Genomic DNA, 17,307 nt, shown 5'->3' with positions numbered 1-17,307 from the left:
CACCTACTATAAAGGTCTCATCTCCTCGCCTCAGTCTTTGGTCTTCATCATGCATCATCATCATCATCAGCTTTATCATCGTGATCGACACCCCAATGTCATTCATGTGCCCTCATGTCTCACTTCCTGGTTTAGTTTTGAAGCCCTGATCCCTGTGTGTGGAGTCAGTTCCTGTCCAGAGTATTTCTGCTATATCTTTCGTAATTTTTGTTAAAGTGTACCGGTCCGCTCTTTTCCATAGCTTTTTGTTTTTGCTAAATAAGGCAGATTTATTTTAATTTGTTCATGAGTCTGTGGTTGGGGTTTCCTGCTCTGGGTCCTGATACCTAAATGTGTGCCTGGTTTGTAAGTAAGTAAGTAAGTAATTTATATGTATAGAGCGGACCAGACCAGGGTCACAAAGCGCTTAAGCAATCAAAATAATACTCAATAAAATATGTACTAAAAAGGTCAAGATAACACAGAGAACAATCTCTCTCAGAGAATCAAGGAAAAGCCTGAACAAATAAAAATGTCTTCAGATGTTTCTTGAAGGAGTCAGTAGATCATCAAACACAGAGGGAGAGGAAGATCGTTCCAAAGCTTAGGAGCAACACTCTGGAAGGATTTCTCTGCTCTAGTCTGGAAGTGTGTTCAGGAACCATCAGTAGATTCTGATCCACAGACCTCAGAGCCCGAGCTGGGGTGTAAGGCTGGATCAGATCAGAGATGTAAGGAGGAGCCTGACCATGAATAGATCTGAAAGTGAGAACCAAAATTTTAAAGTTGATCCTAAAAGAAACTGGCAGCCAGTGAAGAGTTTTAAGGATCGGAGAAATGTGAGTTCTTCTACTTGAGCGGGTCAGAATTCTCGCTGCAGAGTTCTGAATCAGCTGCAGGCGGGACAGATCCTTCTAGATAAGACATGAAAACAAACTGTTGCAGTAGTCCAGACGAGAAGACACAAACGCATGGATTACATTTTCCTAAATTTAGAGATTTTTCTCAGTTGAAGGAAACAGTTTCTGGTCAGTTTTCTGCAGTGTTGAACTAGAGACATGTCTTTATCAAATACAACACCCAGGTTTGTGCAACCCTTTCGGCTTCTGACCAAAACAAACTGTGTGTTGTGTGTCTGGGTGCCTCTCAATGTGTGTTGCCTTGGCAGCGCCTCCATCATTTGCAATAGATCCCAAGGGGGCATTTTTGGTTGCAAGTAACTGATTAGTGAATCTGGGCAACCCTAGTGTCCTCTCTGAGCTTCCATTCCAGCATGACAACGAAGACAAGTACACCCTAGCCCAAAGACATATACATATACATAGATATAGATGTACCTCTTTAGAGTTTTTTTCAGGCTTTTCCTTGATTTTCTGGAACTCCTGTTGTGTTATCAGTTTTATCTTGATCTTTAAAGTATATATTTTATTGAATATTGTTTTGATTGTTTAAGCGCTTTGTGACCCTGGTCTGGAAAAGCGCTATATAAATAAAAATTACTTACTATATAAATAAAAATTACTTACTTACTTACGTATATAAAAGCATCTTTGACAGTTGTGTGTCAAACGCATAAGACTTTCATGTGCATCTACAGGTGTGGCACTAGCTGTTCTTCGCCTTGTAGATTATTGTACAGCATTTTCAGGTAAAAACTGTGGCAGAATAGAGTCACAGCCAAGTAGTCGGCATCCATATCAGATAGGAAAGCTTGGTTTGGGAAAGGTGTAACACAAGCACAACAGTTCCTTGTACCATTGCTATACCCTTGCTATTTATAACCATTGCACCGGCTGCAAGGCCCCAGGAACCTAATATACTGAGGTTCAGCTCTGCAGAGCTCTACCCAGGTGAGATTGTGAGGCTCCGCCCTCCCCATCGCCACGGTACCAACCAAGGTCTTGTTCCTGAGCTGTGCCTCCACTCTGCTCACGGCTTCTTGTGCCGGCCAGCTCCTCCCAGTCTTAACCGTTATTCCTGCCATGGTAGGATATTGAAAAAATTAAGACATAAGTTAGAAATATTGAAGCCATCTGGGCCTTTCCTGTTTCAACCACCAAAAAAAAGCAAGGGATTTATTGGGCCTGGTTGTGTCGTACTGAAGATTTGCTCTCTATAATATGAAACTCCTTGATTTAATCTGAAAAATCTTTCTATGCAAAGTACATTAAGGAGTTTTACATCTTTTTGACCAAATATGGGTGTGGTGTGTGTGTATGTTCAATTACTTTGCTAGAGAATAAGCCTTTAAAATTCAGCGTTAATACATTTTAAGTCTTTTAAAGTAGCAGTAAATATGTGCGATACCTTTGAACCTGTCAGGAAGTTCACACGTTTGCTTCGATGTCGTCACCTGATCGTTTATGCGTCGCATGATTGGCTGAAAGTACGATCAAGTAGCTCGGTACTCATTTGCTTTTGTCTGGTGGCACTTTTAGACCTGCATTTATATTAAAATTTATATTCGAATTTAATATTTAAAAATATTAAATTCAACCATTCAATATTATTCAGGGTTATTAACGCAAATACTTTATTAAAAGAGACGAACAGGGGCTTATTTCAAACATCTTAAAATGTGGTTTAACAAGAATAAAACTGTAAATCAGTAACTTAAAGCGCTGAGTAGTGAAGATTGTCTGAGCTTCATATGAATGTGTTTTTCACAGCTGCGCAACACACATGCACATTCTTATTACATTTATAAATGTACATATATATTTATTTAACATTAACACATTTACCAATGACCCCCCCAAAAAAATGATAGCTGATTAGAAAGCAGGTCCTGGTTTGATTCCATGTTTTGCCACAGCAATGGAGGGCAAGTAGACAACGTACATTATTGAAAATCATCTTCTAATGCAGATGAAATCATGCATTTAATTATCGGATGAGGAAAAAGGGTTTAAGACTGGTCCTGCTGACTGTCCACAAAGGACCAGAACATGAATGAGATGACAGCAAACCTTAAAAAAAAAGATTGCAGGAGGCTTTTTAAAGACTGCTAAACATTGGATGTGAACGGATGCTGACCATGCAGAGTAAGAACTTGGTCACATACTGCTGCCCTTCAGCGTGGGTAGTCACTGGACATCGTGGTAGTGTCAGTGAGGGTTTAGGGGTGTATTGTTACTTTTTTTTTTTCCCTTTGCCGCCTTATCCTTATCACCCCCACAAGCTCAGCATCCCCTGGTCAATTTCATGATGACTCCCGGGGCCTCATGTACAAATAAGTCCAATGCTTGTTGTCATAATCCCTGACTAAACAATACCCATCAACCAGATGTTCCTGTTGTAAGGATAATACAACTTTACTGTAATCAATCATCTAGATTCATAGAGCATTCCAGTTGTACAGTATAGTAAACCTAAGGAAGAGCCAAGCCACCCTGCGGAAAGAAATAATTCCAGCTTGCCCCGCAATGTTTTTCTTTCAGTTCCAGCCCACTGATTGTGACCACAGGTTAATGTGTGACATAGATCGACTGGTATACCGAGTTCTTTGCCTTTTAGTTTAGCTCTTATTTTCCCACCAAAGATCGATGCAGTGTACAATTTAATCCGCCCGTTGATATCTCGTTCCTTTCCTGATAGTGATCAAGACCCCACGATAATTGATCTAATTGCCAAATCAGAAAAAGGGAATTCAACTTAATTCCGCTGAGATTTTGGAGGTGCTTATTTTCATCCCTGGCCGCTTGTTACTCTGTCGAGTATCACTCCATCTCGAGCTGAAGGCCAAATTCCGATGACGCCAAAAGGACCACGGTGTCCGCAAAAAGCAGTGACCCGATCCAAGACCACCAGACCCGACTCCCTAAATTCCCTGGCTACTTCGAGACAGTCAGTGAAAGTTATGAACAGAATCAAGGACATAGAGAGGCCCTGGTTGAGATTAGGAAAGAAAATGTGGGGATGTAAGCAGACCAATGAAAAACAGGACCATGCTCTGTTGTCTTGTCTTTATTCCAAAAGAAACAGAGGGTGGCATAATATAGTCAATGAGACAGATTAGCGAGAAGAAACAATGTGGTCAATATGCATTTTACACTCACGTTTTTTTTGTCTTAGTACAGAACAGCAGACAAAATATACCCTGGCATGCACACAAAATAATATTGACATTTAAAATCACATTTAATTCCAATTTATGAACATTGGGAATAAAACAAACGTTACACAGAAGTGTTGAAGAAGTGGACGTGATTCTACACAATATCATAAAGACATTTATGGTGTTACATAGCAGTAAAACAGTATATAAGTAGGACAAAAATAACAGAGTTGGTTGCATGTACACTTGGGTATTTTAGACATGTTATTGAAGAACAAAATCCTGAATGGCTGACTTACAAAACGACATTTGATTTTAAACCCCCACATTTTTTTGTCAAACTATCAAAATGTCTTAGTTTCAACATTTGCTGGGTTCATTACTTTAGTTTGTTTTAGGTACATTTCTTTCAGAATCTACACCATGGTAAGGCCAGAAGACTCTCCAAAACTACAAGTACTGCTCCCTTTTCTCTGGTGGGGTACTTTTAACATTTGCTCTGAAATTCAAAGAAAGAAAGTTTCAGTCAACAAAAACACCAAAACGTCACAATTACATTGAAATCTGTCTTTAATATAAACATGTTTCGTAGTTTTCGTCCAAAGAATCTGGTGTTGGTGAGGAAACACAAATAGTGAGTGGGTTTTTACAAAGGACTCCCTATTTACAGTTGAGGCCAGAATTAACACGATGTAAAATAACGTTTTGTTTGTATTCTGCGCATTGGAATCAGATGGGAAATGTGTGGAAATAAATAGCGGACTGGGTGGGGTAGACAGTTGGACAGGATCAGTCATGGAAACTAGTTTCACTCAACAACTCTGCCCTGGAATTAAGGAGAGAAGAAGAGAGTTGGAAATATTTAGAAGATGTCACAAAGGTGGAGAACATTTCAATGTTAGTAGAATGACAAGGTGAACGGTCAGCTGGGCTGTTGTGCCTTTAAATTGTTTACTGATTTCCAAATATTAATACCAGTCAATCACTTGTGATATACATGTTATTGGGGGTTAATTAAAAAGGGAAAAAAGGCAGGTTGGAAGCTGGAAGAAAAGGTGACTGAAATACTTTGTTTTTCTGAGGGTAGGTGAATAAGTGTTTTTTGTCTTTGTCAAGTGATAAATGTGATAAACTATGTGTACTTTAGTTCTGAATTAGTCAGCTGGTCATTAAATGAGTCCAGCTGTTTAATCCTGTGTGAGAAAAAAACATATACATGCAACATGCTTTGGTTAAAACGGGCACTTCGCTCTTTGCAAAGCTTAATCTTGCTTCCCTTTGTGTGAGTCTCCACTGAAGCACAGCTGTTGATGACATTGCTATTCTTTAAAGTGACCCCAACATTTACAGATACACTGAAAAGATTGAGTACCACCTTTCTCTTTGAAAGGATGTGTCCATTAGACCAAAAAAGGGCAGGCATTAATGGTGTTATCACTAAAAAAAAAGGTGGTGTCAGTGATTAAATTATAGTTTCACATTGAGAATGAAGACAAACACCAGAGACTGTTGTGATTGCCAAACTGTTTCTTTTAACATTCCAACCCCAAGTATTGGCAGAGGTCGTGTGTATAGCATGCATATTTGTAATGATGGCACAATTAAAGTGTTTTGTCGGAAAATACACACCTTTTTAGTAAAGATAATTCCACTTTTGCAACACAAGCCACTTCATGTTTAAATGACCGTTTGATCAGAGACAACTGCTTGTTTATTATCTTTTTTTTTCTTTAAGTGTGTTTTATGATGACCATTCCATTTTTGTATGGAAAAGGTTAGACCTGAGATCGGACTGAAGTAGATCAGTATCAGTTCCTTGGACTTAAAACATGGCTAATGAATTGCATAAGTTCAGTTTGTCACTAAAAATGTACATACTGGAATTAAAACTTAGGTAGTTTCTGCTTCTTTTGTTCTTGATCTTGGTGGCACAAGTGGAACGTGAGTTTGTAATGCCTTTTTTTTTTGTTAAATTTAACATGCAGCTCAGACCAAGAGGTGTAGAACTTTGCAAGTATACAATTTAAACAAAAATGTGTTATGTGTTCTGTACAGTTTATCTTTTAAAAGACTTAAAAACACAAATACAAACACCACAAAGACCATGCTTACAATGTAGAAGATATATTTTGGAAATCAGGAAATCTAGACTAAATATACAAGTAATCCTTCATGTTTGCCTATACTACTACAAGTACCAAATTGTCTTCACACATGTGGCGGGTTGTGAGGCAACATGTACAGGCACAGATGGATGATAGATTGAAGGGGACAGGATTATTTTAATGTTTTTATCGTTAATGTATCTACATCTGTTAATGCACCTTACAAACAACCTGAATGACTCAAATAATTTTAAAACTTTCACTTTCCGATGCTTAAAATAAAAACATTAAGTTACCAAATTGTAGTATTTTCACTACAAGACACACTATTTTATATTTGAAGTAGATGCCTCCGTTTGCTCTCAACAAATACTTCCCAGTGTTCAATCTAGCATTATGTGAGTGTTAATTGAAAAAAAAATACAAGGCCTGAATTTGACCCGTTTTCTATTCTGTTAACAGCCATGATGTTTAGTCAATTGGAACATTGTTTTACACAAAGACAAAATGTACAGCTCTTGTCTTCAGGGGTGCAGTTTCCAATGAGTGGAATAATAATAATACACAACTACGGTGACAGGATCTGTTTTTAGTTATTTGGCTAATAGAAAGAAGGCATATTATAATATCAATTGTGCAAGCTGCTATACGTTCTTAAATGTATCCAAAAACATAAGCTACTGCAAATTGTGTTGCTCGTCATTAAAGTGCAGAATTAACATAGCTGTCCCCATAATTTACACACAAAGAAATTGTCTCAAGAGTATATTTCACTGAATATTCCCACCCAACAAGCACTTTTGGAAGCAATACAGTATCTATTGTAAGTGCAGAGCATTACTTGGGTCTAGTTTTTGTTCACAAAATGTGATTTATATATATAAAAAAAAAACCTTAATATGTCATCCATCTACACATGTACACCATTTCACATAGTCTTTATCTCGAATGCAGTGTTAAGCTTGACCTCTGCTCTCTGTTTTGATAACTGTTGGAGGAGAGGGATGGGATTTACACATACTCCCTGGATGTGGACGGCTGTGATTGGCGGTAGTACTGCTGTCCTCTCATTTCTTCTTTGGAACATGAGCAACAGAGCAAGGACCCCCCAAGGACAGTCAAACTGGCGGCTGCCCAGCCAACAAAGAGGGCTGAGCCGAATTCATAGCTGCAAGGATGACAGGGTCCGTTAGAAAGTGTGGCTTTTTAAAATGATTTTCATGTTTTCAGAAATAAATTATGCAAGTCTATCTAATCAAATGCAATCCATATTTTCAGTAGGAAAACATTTCTGAATCAACTTGAATAAGGTGGCACCCAAAAATTGCCAGTCCTTAGGTCAAATTGCTTATTTCACATTACAAATGATTGCAAGCACATTTTGCAAAAAAAACAAAAAAAACATTCAACATTCAAGTCCATACCGGGCATTGGGAGGTGTGTTCGGGTTGAAGAACTGGTAGGACACCTGGGTGGCATACCAGGATACCGAGACCAGTGTACATAGACCTGTAGGGGAGAGACCTATTTAGAACAGCATCTTAAAGCTATGATGATATTCCACGTAGCACTGTTCAAAAATGTCCTATATAGAGTATAATTCAATAGAAATTCCCCGTCCTGGAGTTTTATAAGAAGCTGTTACATTAAAGTGATAATTCACCTAAAACACAAGACAGAAAAAACCACACCTCGAAACTGCTTGTGCATAATGCCCTTCTTGTATTGACGCTCCGACATGAGAAATTGTTTGAAAAATTAAACAAAACAATATTTTAAGCTTGTTCGTATCAGAAGCTAAAAGGCTAACATGCTACAGGAAACACTGGGTTAATATCATGCACCCTCCCAGTGTCTATTGTATTAAGATATTAGGATGTTTATCTTTTCGGTCAAGGAGGACAGCGTAAATGAGAGCTGTTTTCATGTGTACATACATTTTTAGCTATAACTGAAAAACACATGGATTGCTCTAAAGATAATCCCATCCCTTAGTCGACATGATGGTAAATTAAAAGAAAATTGTGAAATTTGAATTTTGAGTGAATATTTCATTTAAAGCAATAATGAACAGCGTGCCGTGGAAAGAACATTGTCTCAATGAAAACAGGAAGGTTGTAGCAAAAGAACATTTGTTGGGGGGGAAACCACAACTCTCTCCAACAAGAAGTCTCACCTGCAAGAAGGAAAAGGGCTCCTCCAGTCACAGCAATGCGGGACTTGGTGGTTGGGTTGTTGTCCCCTACTTTTGTGCACTTCATGCCCACTACGCTGACGATGATGCCAATGAATCCCAGCAGAACTGATATCACCATAAGAGCCCGGCATGTCTGGATGTGGACTAGAGATAAAAAATAAATATCAGGAAAACATCATTGCATTCAATGTTTATAGGCACAGCAGGTGTAATGTAATTTTGTTCAACTCGTTCAGTCACTTGTGACTTCTGAGAAAACCAATAAAACGCATTGCCTAATCTAAAGCCGATGACGCTTCACCAAAGAAGAGACCATTTCTAGAGGACAATGATCAAAGCCGGGGTTCGGAGGCTGACAGCTGTCTTCCTGCTATGCTCTTTTCCTACCCAGAAAGCCTTGTAGATAAGTCCCAGGATGTCAATAACAAAGATGGCAGTCAGAGCACCAATTGTATTCATCCTTTGGTGAATTGGTTCATGCTTTGGGGTTATTAAACATGTTGTTGTTTTCACACCTACAAGTACGAATACAAGTTGTGTAAACTTTCTTCGTGGTTGTTTGTCTTAATGACCCTTCTGGGAGGAAACCAATACCCATGACCCATGTTTGACACAATTAACAAAGCCCTTAGAGAGCTCTGAACTCATTCATAGAAACAGAGTTGCATCCAGGCAGCTATCATATTCTAACTGCATTTTAGATGCATTGCAGCAATCTGTCAACTCAAACATATGTAAACTTTTATGTTTTCTCCTAACAGATATAGAATTGTTAAAATATTACCAAAAGTTGTTACTCAATAATTTCCACGGATGCATGCAATGCCCTCTTGCAGAGCCTTGATGATGCTTTATCCACGGGGAGCCTACCTTGCCAAAAAACACATAAATGCACTCGCCGCCCAAGAAAATTAAGGCAGTTTCTCTCACCTATGATAGGGGAGCTCTCTAATGATCCCAAATAGACCTCAGCCACAGGGGCCATGGCTGGTCAACTGGGCGGCGCAGCTAGAGACCTTTGCATGAATTCATAGAACTAAGGTATCTAATTTGACCCTTGTATCTATTCAATGCATCTCAGCTCTCTGCCAGATCTGTTTTCTGCTGATGCTGCTAATGTTGGCCTGACAACTGGACTGACCACATGTGTTTGGCGACAGACATTCATTGTATGTCTGTTTCCAAACTGCATTCATTGCCGATGCAGATATAGCAGGAGGTGTGGCTCTATGGATTCCAAAGGCACCTGATAGGATGAACCAAGATGCAGATGCACCTCCATTATTCTCATATTACACGTGCGAAAGAGTGTAACAAGAAAAACAAATAAAAATGTGTGTTACTTGGGGAGGGATCAGGCAACACCACAACACAGTTTGAAACACGAGGAAACTAAGTGCTCTGGATCTACATATGTGAGGGGAGCCTCCCACCTTCTGGGCATTGAGTGCATTGATCTTATCATTGCCCGCCTATCATAAGGGTACCAGGGTTCAGTTCTGTTGGGGTTGGAGAATGCAAGAAGTAGTCTTTTATAATATCAGGTTTGACTGTTACTACATCTGGAATTTTTTAAAAAAGAAATGAGAAAGGGGTCAGGAGTTTTTTTTTAAAACTTAACTCCCTCTTTTGTTTTGTGAAAGTGTTTTGCACTTCTTTTTCTTTTCTTTTTCGAACTTCTAGACACCGTTTGCTCCCATTCTGACAGGATCATCAAACAGTGATCAGTATCCAATAATAATCATTTTTCTAAGCTGCTTGAAGTAAAATACTGTTCCTAAATATACAGTATGACACATCCATCTTTTTCCTTAAAGACAATCCCATAGTTTCAAATGACGTAGCTAATTATGCACACTGTATACATATTGATACGCAAAACAAAAACACATTCACAAACAGTGTGGGTGGAATGGACACAGATGGAACACACAAGTCACTCTCACACAGAGCGGCAGTAGGAGGATCCACTTTACATGTATCTTACAGTGGGATCAGTGTCTGTCACAAAGCAAGATCCTGTTTGTGGAGCTTTACCCACAGTCTCCAGAATGAACTGCCTCCAACAAAGACACTGCTTTCGTAAAATGAGCAGTAGAGCCACCGCCATGAAAAGTGTTATTACATCTTAGAGTTAAAAGCACGTGAACGTAATCAATCATCATTTCAGAGGCACAACGGACTGTGTGGGTGATGTTTGAAGTTTGATTTATGACTTCAACACTTCTTTCGATGCAGAAAGGGACCATTCTTCTACAGTGCGACATTTGATTTATACATTTAAAGATATGACACCGTTTTGCCCCTTAGTGGTGACAAAAATGTTAATGTGGGCAGCACAGTTCTCTGCAACATCAAGCGTAGAGCCAGTTGCGACATCAACTTCCCTGAATGTCTTTTGTACGTTGTGTGTTGGCAGCTTGTTCCCAAAGTCACTTGTGACCCCTTAATGTCTTTTCTTCCAGCCTGCTCTCTTTGGAAATTATTTGAAGTTTGAACATTTATCCTCAAAAGTACATGAAACCATAATAGTCAGAATTGTTCAATGAAATCCTTTTTAATATCTTTGCAAAACACAAGCTTTACATTTTGACTTGATACAAGTTTTTAATTTGACTTGGGAATTTGTATTTCTGCACCCAGTTTTAATTGCTTGTAGTTCAGTAGGGTTGGACACAAATTTCCCATTTCCCACATATTTGTAAGGGATTATCATTTGTTCTTCTTGAGTGAATTATGCCGCTTCAGATCTCTGTGTGTGTGCTTGGTCATGTGGTGTTGTCTTTTATGGGAACTGACTAGTAGTAAGTTTCTGCTCAAGACGCATTGAATCAGTAGCCTAGTAGTATTCTCATCAGAAGGCTAGTAGACACTGGACCGTTGGTAGTTCATATAAGAAACCTTCTTTGTTTGATAAAATGTATATTTGAATATTTATCTTGGAGAGTTGTCTTTAAATTTACATCAGAGGTACAGTGTCTCTGAAATACGTACATTAGGGGAGAAGCTTGGAGAAAATGTTAGGAAAGCCATATGTGTTGGACAGATAGACAAGACAGAGTACTAAGAATGATACTTGGGGAATATGAGGACATGAAGAGGATGGGTGTGACTGGTGAGAATCAATAACTCGCCCTCACTGCCTTTACACATGAGAATCTGCATTTTTCTTATCTTAAGAGAAAGCGATGGTTGGGTCAAAGTTGGCATAGACCATAATATTGCCTTCGAGGGTGGTTTAATTATAAAGAACACGCTCATACTGTCATTGTGTTAATATGTTTGTGGTCTCGGCTGACAAGTTAATGGAAACCATTTAATGCCAATTTGATGTGCCAGACATTAAGGGTTAAACTTAATTCAACTTGATAAGCACATTCGCCTTGAGATTCCAACCTCAACCCATCGTCACCATATATCAGTGGTAATGTATCAACGCTATCACAGAATCACAGGCAATCCCCTGCCACTTCCATCAAGTATGACTGAAGAATTCAGACAGTGTAAAAATATAATCTCTTGATCCAATTTTGTGTCTCCCCAGAGCTCACGGGGCAAAATTTACTCACAAGGGCAAACTTATTAAGGTCCAAGTGTTGATTTACCTGCATAATCAGGAATTTTACATGGAAGTTGAACCAAGAATTGCATATTACTTATCTAAATCAGAGTGTGGAGCATGACAAAACAGTCACAGCACAAACTTTAATTTGAACTGATTGAACTCAATTTGGCTTGTGGGTAAATCTTCCCACCAGGCTCAACATAAATCCTCAAACAGCACATGGAAAAAAACGGGATTGAGAAATTCCCACAGTATCGGCTGCCATAGTGCTAGAAAGACACAGATGCAGAAAAGATTGCAAGATGTCTTGTAATTGCACGTTTTGAATTGTGTCTCAATCTCTAAAATTGAACAACGAAATAGCTAATATCTTTTAATGATGGCTGGAACAAAATAACTTCTTGGTGTCTTCGACCCTGTAAGTTAATGTGTCCTGAGGATCGCATATAAAAATCTGTATGTTTGCTCTTTTAATTAATCCATTCATACCTACTTATTCCCTTTATTTTAAACCGCAAAATGAGTCATGTCACTCAAGTCAAGCTCTTTCCTCTTCTGAATATTGACCATTGTAAGAATCCCCAAACAACTCCACCAAAATCCTCTGCTCTACCTAGCTTGCTGTCTGACATGCTGTTATATCATCTGATTTGCGATCCTTAGACCTTTAATTCCTGGAGTTGAATTGGATCAAATATTGGCAGATGCTGCCAAAAGCCCAGATAGTTAGTGAGGCTACTCTGATAACATCTGGAGAAGTTGCAAAGATCTTTACTTCAGCTCCGTTCTCTGACATAGTTTTAAACACATTACTAGGTAGGCGGGGTCCTAATAGCAGCTAGCCTGAGGTGAGACTGTATTTTTGGACCACGGCTCTGAGGGGTGTCATGAAGCCTATCAGGTGCTATTGGCTTGTAAGCAGGGGCGACTCTTTTCAAAGCAAACATGCAATTTCATCTCCTCATTTTTTCACCAGGCATCAATTTTACTTCCTAAAAGTGCTATTTCTTCCTTGAACAGATTTTTCAATACTATTGTTCAAGGCTGCATTTTGATTTCAAGCATAAGCTCAAAGCTTTCCGCTAGCATTATCTTGACTCCTGGTGGCTACAGAGGAGGAAGTCCCAGCCTTCCTCAACAGTATATGTCAGCATAGCTAGATCTCTGATTCATCATAACTCTTACTCCTGCTACACTTGAAAGTATAAGCAGTGGTGTCTGCAGTGACTACCATTGATACCAATGTGTATTTATATTTATCATCTTTCAAATTGTTTTTGTTTTTGTTCATTTAAATTGTTGAAGTTGTTTCAAATAAAACACTAAGGTATATTGCGATTTGTTTTTCTTAAATCTGGAATGTTAAATAAAAAAAACATACGTCAAATCAAAAGTTAAGAGGAAACCATTGGTGACCATCTGTTGGTTACAATGACAAACCCAATCAATATCGGTTTCTCAGTTAAGTCAATACAGGTTGAAATGATAAAACACAGTTAATTATATTCAACATATGTGTTTGCATTTAAATTGCATTCATATATGGTGGTGTTGTATGTGGTATATCCGTGGTGGTGAATGGAGGTGTCGTTGCAAACCAATTCATAGTAATATCAGGTCAGTTGTCATGACCCTGATCAATCCTCAAAGCACATGTGTTGGTTCAAGATTACAAATTTGGTTCTATTCTATTTTCTGACTGTGATCATTGACAGAGACACTCTAATGTCCCCGCCTTTAAATTCACATGACAGTGAGAATACGTGTAAAACCTGTAAAGTTTCAAAGGACATAAGATGTCAGGTGACATTATTTTGGGTCTAGTTTTACTGCCTTAGTTGAAGCAGTGAATATAGTTAGTGGCAAATACAAACAGAGTTATTTCAATACAGTTTGGACTTTAAGTATAAGATACTATAATTTTAATTTGTGAGAACAGTGACTTCTGAATTCTGCCAAGCATGTGTAATGTCTCTATTCAAGTGTGGGCCGTTAAGGCCGGACCAGGTCAACCTGTCGACATCATGAGCAGATCACAGTCTGCTGGGCAATTATGTTTTCCATCACATGCTGCTCCTGCTGTGAGAATAACCGTGATAGGAAAGTGCTGTCTGATCTCCTGCTGCTTGATCAAACCAACAGCAGAGACCTGATCTACAGGATACGGGCCTGCAGTGGCTTCGCTGCTGACCCTCCTGACTCCTGATTTTTAGTTTTAGATTAAACCTGGATGATCAAAACCACCCGATCACAAGCGTTAATTCGTCTTTTGTCCCGTCTGTACTGGGTGTGCTAATGAACAAACGAAACAATGGTGGTGTGTGGGGAAGACGGAGCACATTCTCTGAATATCTCCTCTGTTTCCCTCAACACTGCCTTGTTCATCTCCGATACGCTCAGACAATGGGCTCTTCTGACCGATGCCGTGATGCAAAGGAAGATTCGGGTTCGGACGCATCACTCAGAAAATATTTTTGAAAGAATTACTCGTGAAGTCATGAAAATATGAACTGTTTTGAACTTGTAACGCGGCTTTGATGCCGCAGTAGGAGGTCCATTGTGTAATGTGACTGGCTTCCAGCCCCTCGCTGTTCTCCTCCATTAGATTCTCTAACAAGATGATTGAAGGAGACGGTGTATGAATAGACTCATCTAATCTGTAAGCTATTAATTATGAGTCTCTGTCTTATACTTCAAGATTTACAGTGACAGGAGGGTCATAGTTTTGCAGCTAATTCAAATCATAGGTAAAACTCTCACACATGTAAACGAACAGTTAGAATGGGAATTATTTCATGAGCTAGCAAAGGAAGCTCTGAGTACACTGAGCTTTGGATCAAACCACTGGATATCTTGCTCTCTAGAAGATTGGGGTAACAATTATGAACCCCTGGACAAGGTTCTGGGTCTTGCAAGTGTTTTGTAACATTTGCTTCTAAATAGAATTGACTCTCAGGGTTTTAATTACCGTTGGATTTTGAATTCTTATTTTATTTTAAAACTCATAATTAACTTTTAGATGCCTGTGATCTTTTGTGTGTGTGTTGTTGTTGTTGTTGTTGTGTTCCTACCGAGTAATTAGCTAATTACTTTCATGGACAGGCCTTTTGAAAACAATATCTTTTTGAGCTCAGCTGCAATAATGCAGCTCTCTATAATTTATCACTTGTTATTGAATTTATTTTAAGCATACTGACACAACCCTAATACAAGACATAACCCTTAATTCTGTTTAAAATGATGGCGATTTCTTCACAGCATCTTGTGACCTGAACACAGCACTGAGGTCAGAAGGATCTGACTACACCGGTTAGAGACACGCATAACTTAACTTGTTAGCAGTTACAATTGAGCCACCATTTTATCAATCTTCTCACGGAGACAGACACCTGAGAAACAAGGTCAAAAAGGCGTAAACTGAGATGTCGCCAACAGACAAAATATCGAAATGCTTTGTGTCTTTAATTAATATTTGTATAAGAAATTATACAATTGTTGCCAATTTTCCTTTAATTATCTTTTTTTTTCCATTTTTTTATTGGAATAAATGTATTTCTTTTTACTTCCAAAACACCTGTGTAGTGTATACAAAACATCTAAACACACATCTGAGAGGTTAACATACTGTCAATTGACTGTACTCACTGTCCAGCGAGAGCATGGAGTCGAAGATCTTGCACTGCACCTGACCCGTGCTCTGAGAGGCGCAGCTCATCCACAGACCCTCGTACAGACCCACGGCCGTGATGATAGCATCGCCGGCGTAGGATGACTGTTTCCACTGAGGCAAGGCGGTGGTGGAGATGATGCCTATCCAGCCTCCTAACGCCAGGAAGTACCCCAACAGCTGCAGACCTGAGTTGGCCATCCTACTTTGCTTCGTGAGATGCTCCTCGTGTCACCCAACAGTCAGCGTCAATGTTTCCACGCACACCGTTTAGGTCTTAAATCACTTGTTCCACTCTTCTCTTTTGTCAGATCCCTCTGAGCATAATCTGAACAAACTTCTTCTTGTTCCTTCCGTTGACCTTTAAACTCACAAGTCCAGTTTGGTCCTGATGATTCCCTACAAGGAAAGTCAAATGGAAGAATTAAATCTGATGTTCATGATTTTCTTCAAACACTAACACTTGGTTCCCTTACTTTCTGCATGACTTCCACCTCTTCTCTTCCTTGCTGTTGGTCACTCACTTTCTGAATCTACAGACTCTCCATCTGTTCCAGGCTTGACGCTCTCGTTGTGGGACACAAAGGGGAAGGATCTGGGAAGAGGAAGAAAAAAAACTTTGCAAAAAAAAAAAGTTCTTAACTGGCTGACCGTGGAGGGATGGAGTAAGAAGCAGGGAGGGGATTGGACTCCTTCTCAATGGGAGGGACGCCCAGGGAGAGAGATGTGTGGTGGGCTACAAGCTAAGTGTTTAAACAAATATAATACTTTAGTCAATTAAAATGATTTCTATTTATAGATAGTTCATTTAGTTTGTTTAGTTCTGTCTTGCGATGCTAGTTTTGGCATTGGTTCAAAATTAAAAATAAAAATCCATCTAACAAATCTATAGGTACCTTCCAAAATGTGTATTTTTGTATTTACTATTTTTGTGTAGATTTGATCCTTAAGTAATCCTGCTTGATGTTTTCAGAGTTCACCCCCCGCCATTTCGGAAGATCAGGGGCCGAAGGAGAGAAAACGGGCATAAATCAGCAACACGTTATTAAGCAGCTGAAAAGGACATGTCACACGCAGACAGGAACTCTGGAAATTACGGCCGGCAAGGGCAAGCCTTCTCTTTCACCATGGTGACAACAACAAGTGAAAGGAGTTCAACGGACTGTACATCCTTAAGTGCGACACACTCTAGTCTTTTGTGCGATGAAGAAACCTGTTTTTCTACCAACAGCAAAGTCACTGTGTCCGTTCTGCTTTCTGCACACTTGTTGCATGACATAGAGTCCAACTGTGAGACATGACCGTTTTCTCACGTCTATAAGAGACATGTCTCACCTCTTCCTGCCACGAACAGACAAATAGACATATGTTGGTGACGTGTGTTTCCTTTCATGGTCCGTTTTTTGCCATGTGTGCAACTAAGAATTCATGACTGGTGGAGGGAAATTCATGCTAAAACGAACCATGTGATCACGTTCCTGCAAAGACACATTTATACAAACCACACTCCTTATACGGTTTGACAAAGTGTGAATGTGTCTGTGCATACGTAGATCTCTGGGGTTGTGTGTCGGTGTGATTAAGATTACGATTTGAATAGAGGTAGTTTTCTACAGTAAAGATTAACAGGAGAATTTTATATTTATCCTCCTTCTCCCTTATATGTCCCTCTCCAGGACAGATGGATGGATGGATGGATGGACAAATACTAAAGCTTAACCATACTAATCCAATTTC

General features: G+C 39.2%; 1 protein-coding gene across 2 annotated transcripts; it reads right to left on the bottom strand.

Annotated features, from left to right (window-relative positions):
- Window positions 1-3,932: 3,932 nt before the first annotated feature.
- Window positions 3,933-16,172, bottom strand: cldn19 (claudin 19). 2 transcript variants are annotated; one of them, XM_087800778.1, is made up of 6 exons: window positions 16,047-16,172; window positions 15,549-15,969; window positions 8,318-8,482; window positions 7,566-7,650; window positions 7,163-7,309; window positions 3,933-4,862 (listed from the first exon to the last, which is right to left on the bottom strand). In XM_087800778.1, exons 2-6 carry the CDS (start codon window positions 15,769-15,771, stop codon window positions 4,826-4,828), a joined length of 657 nt encoding a protein of 218 aa, XP_087656904.1. In that variant the 5' UTR covers window positions 15,772-15,969; window positions 16,047-16,172; the 3' UTR covers window positions 3,933-4,825. The 2 variants fall into 2 exon arrangements, with proteins under 2 accessions (XP_087656904.1, XP_087656903.1); XM_087800777.1 differs by having other exon boundaries at window positions 3,933-4,535; window positions 16,047-16,171.
- Window positions 16,173-17,307: the final 1,135 nt, after the last annotated feature.

Source organism: Callionymus lyra, chromosome 10, assembly GCF_982586985.1.
Source record: "Callionymus lyra chromosome 10, fCalLyr1.hap1.1, whole genome shotgun sequence".
Classification (NCBI taxonomy): domain Eukaryota; kingdom Metazoa; phylum Chordata; class Actinopteri; order Syngnathiformes; family Callionymidae; genus Callionymus; species Callionymus lyra.
The sequence above is the reverse complement of the archived record's forward strand: the minus strand, read 5'-3'. Positions and strand labels throughout refer to the sequence as shown.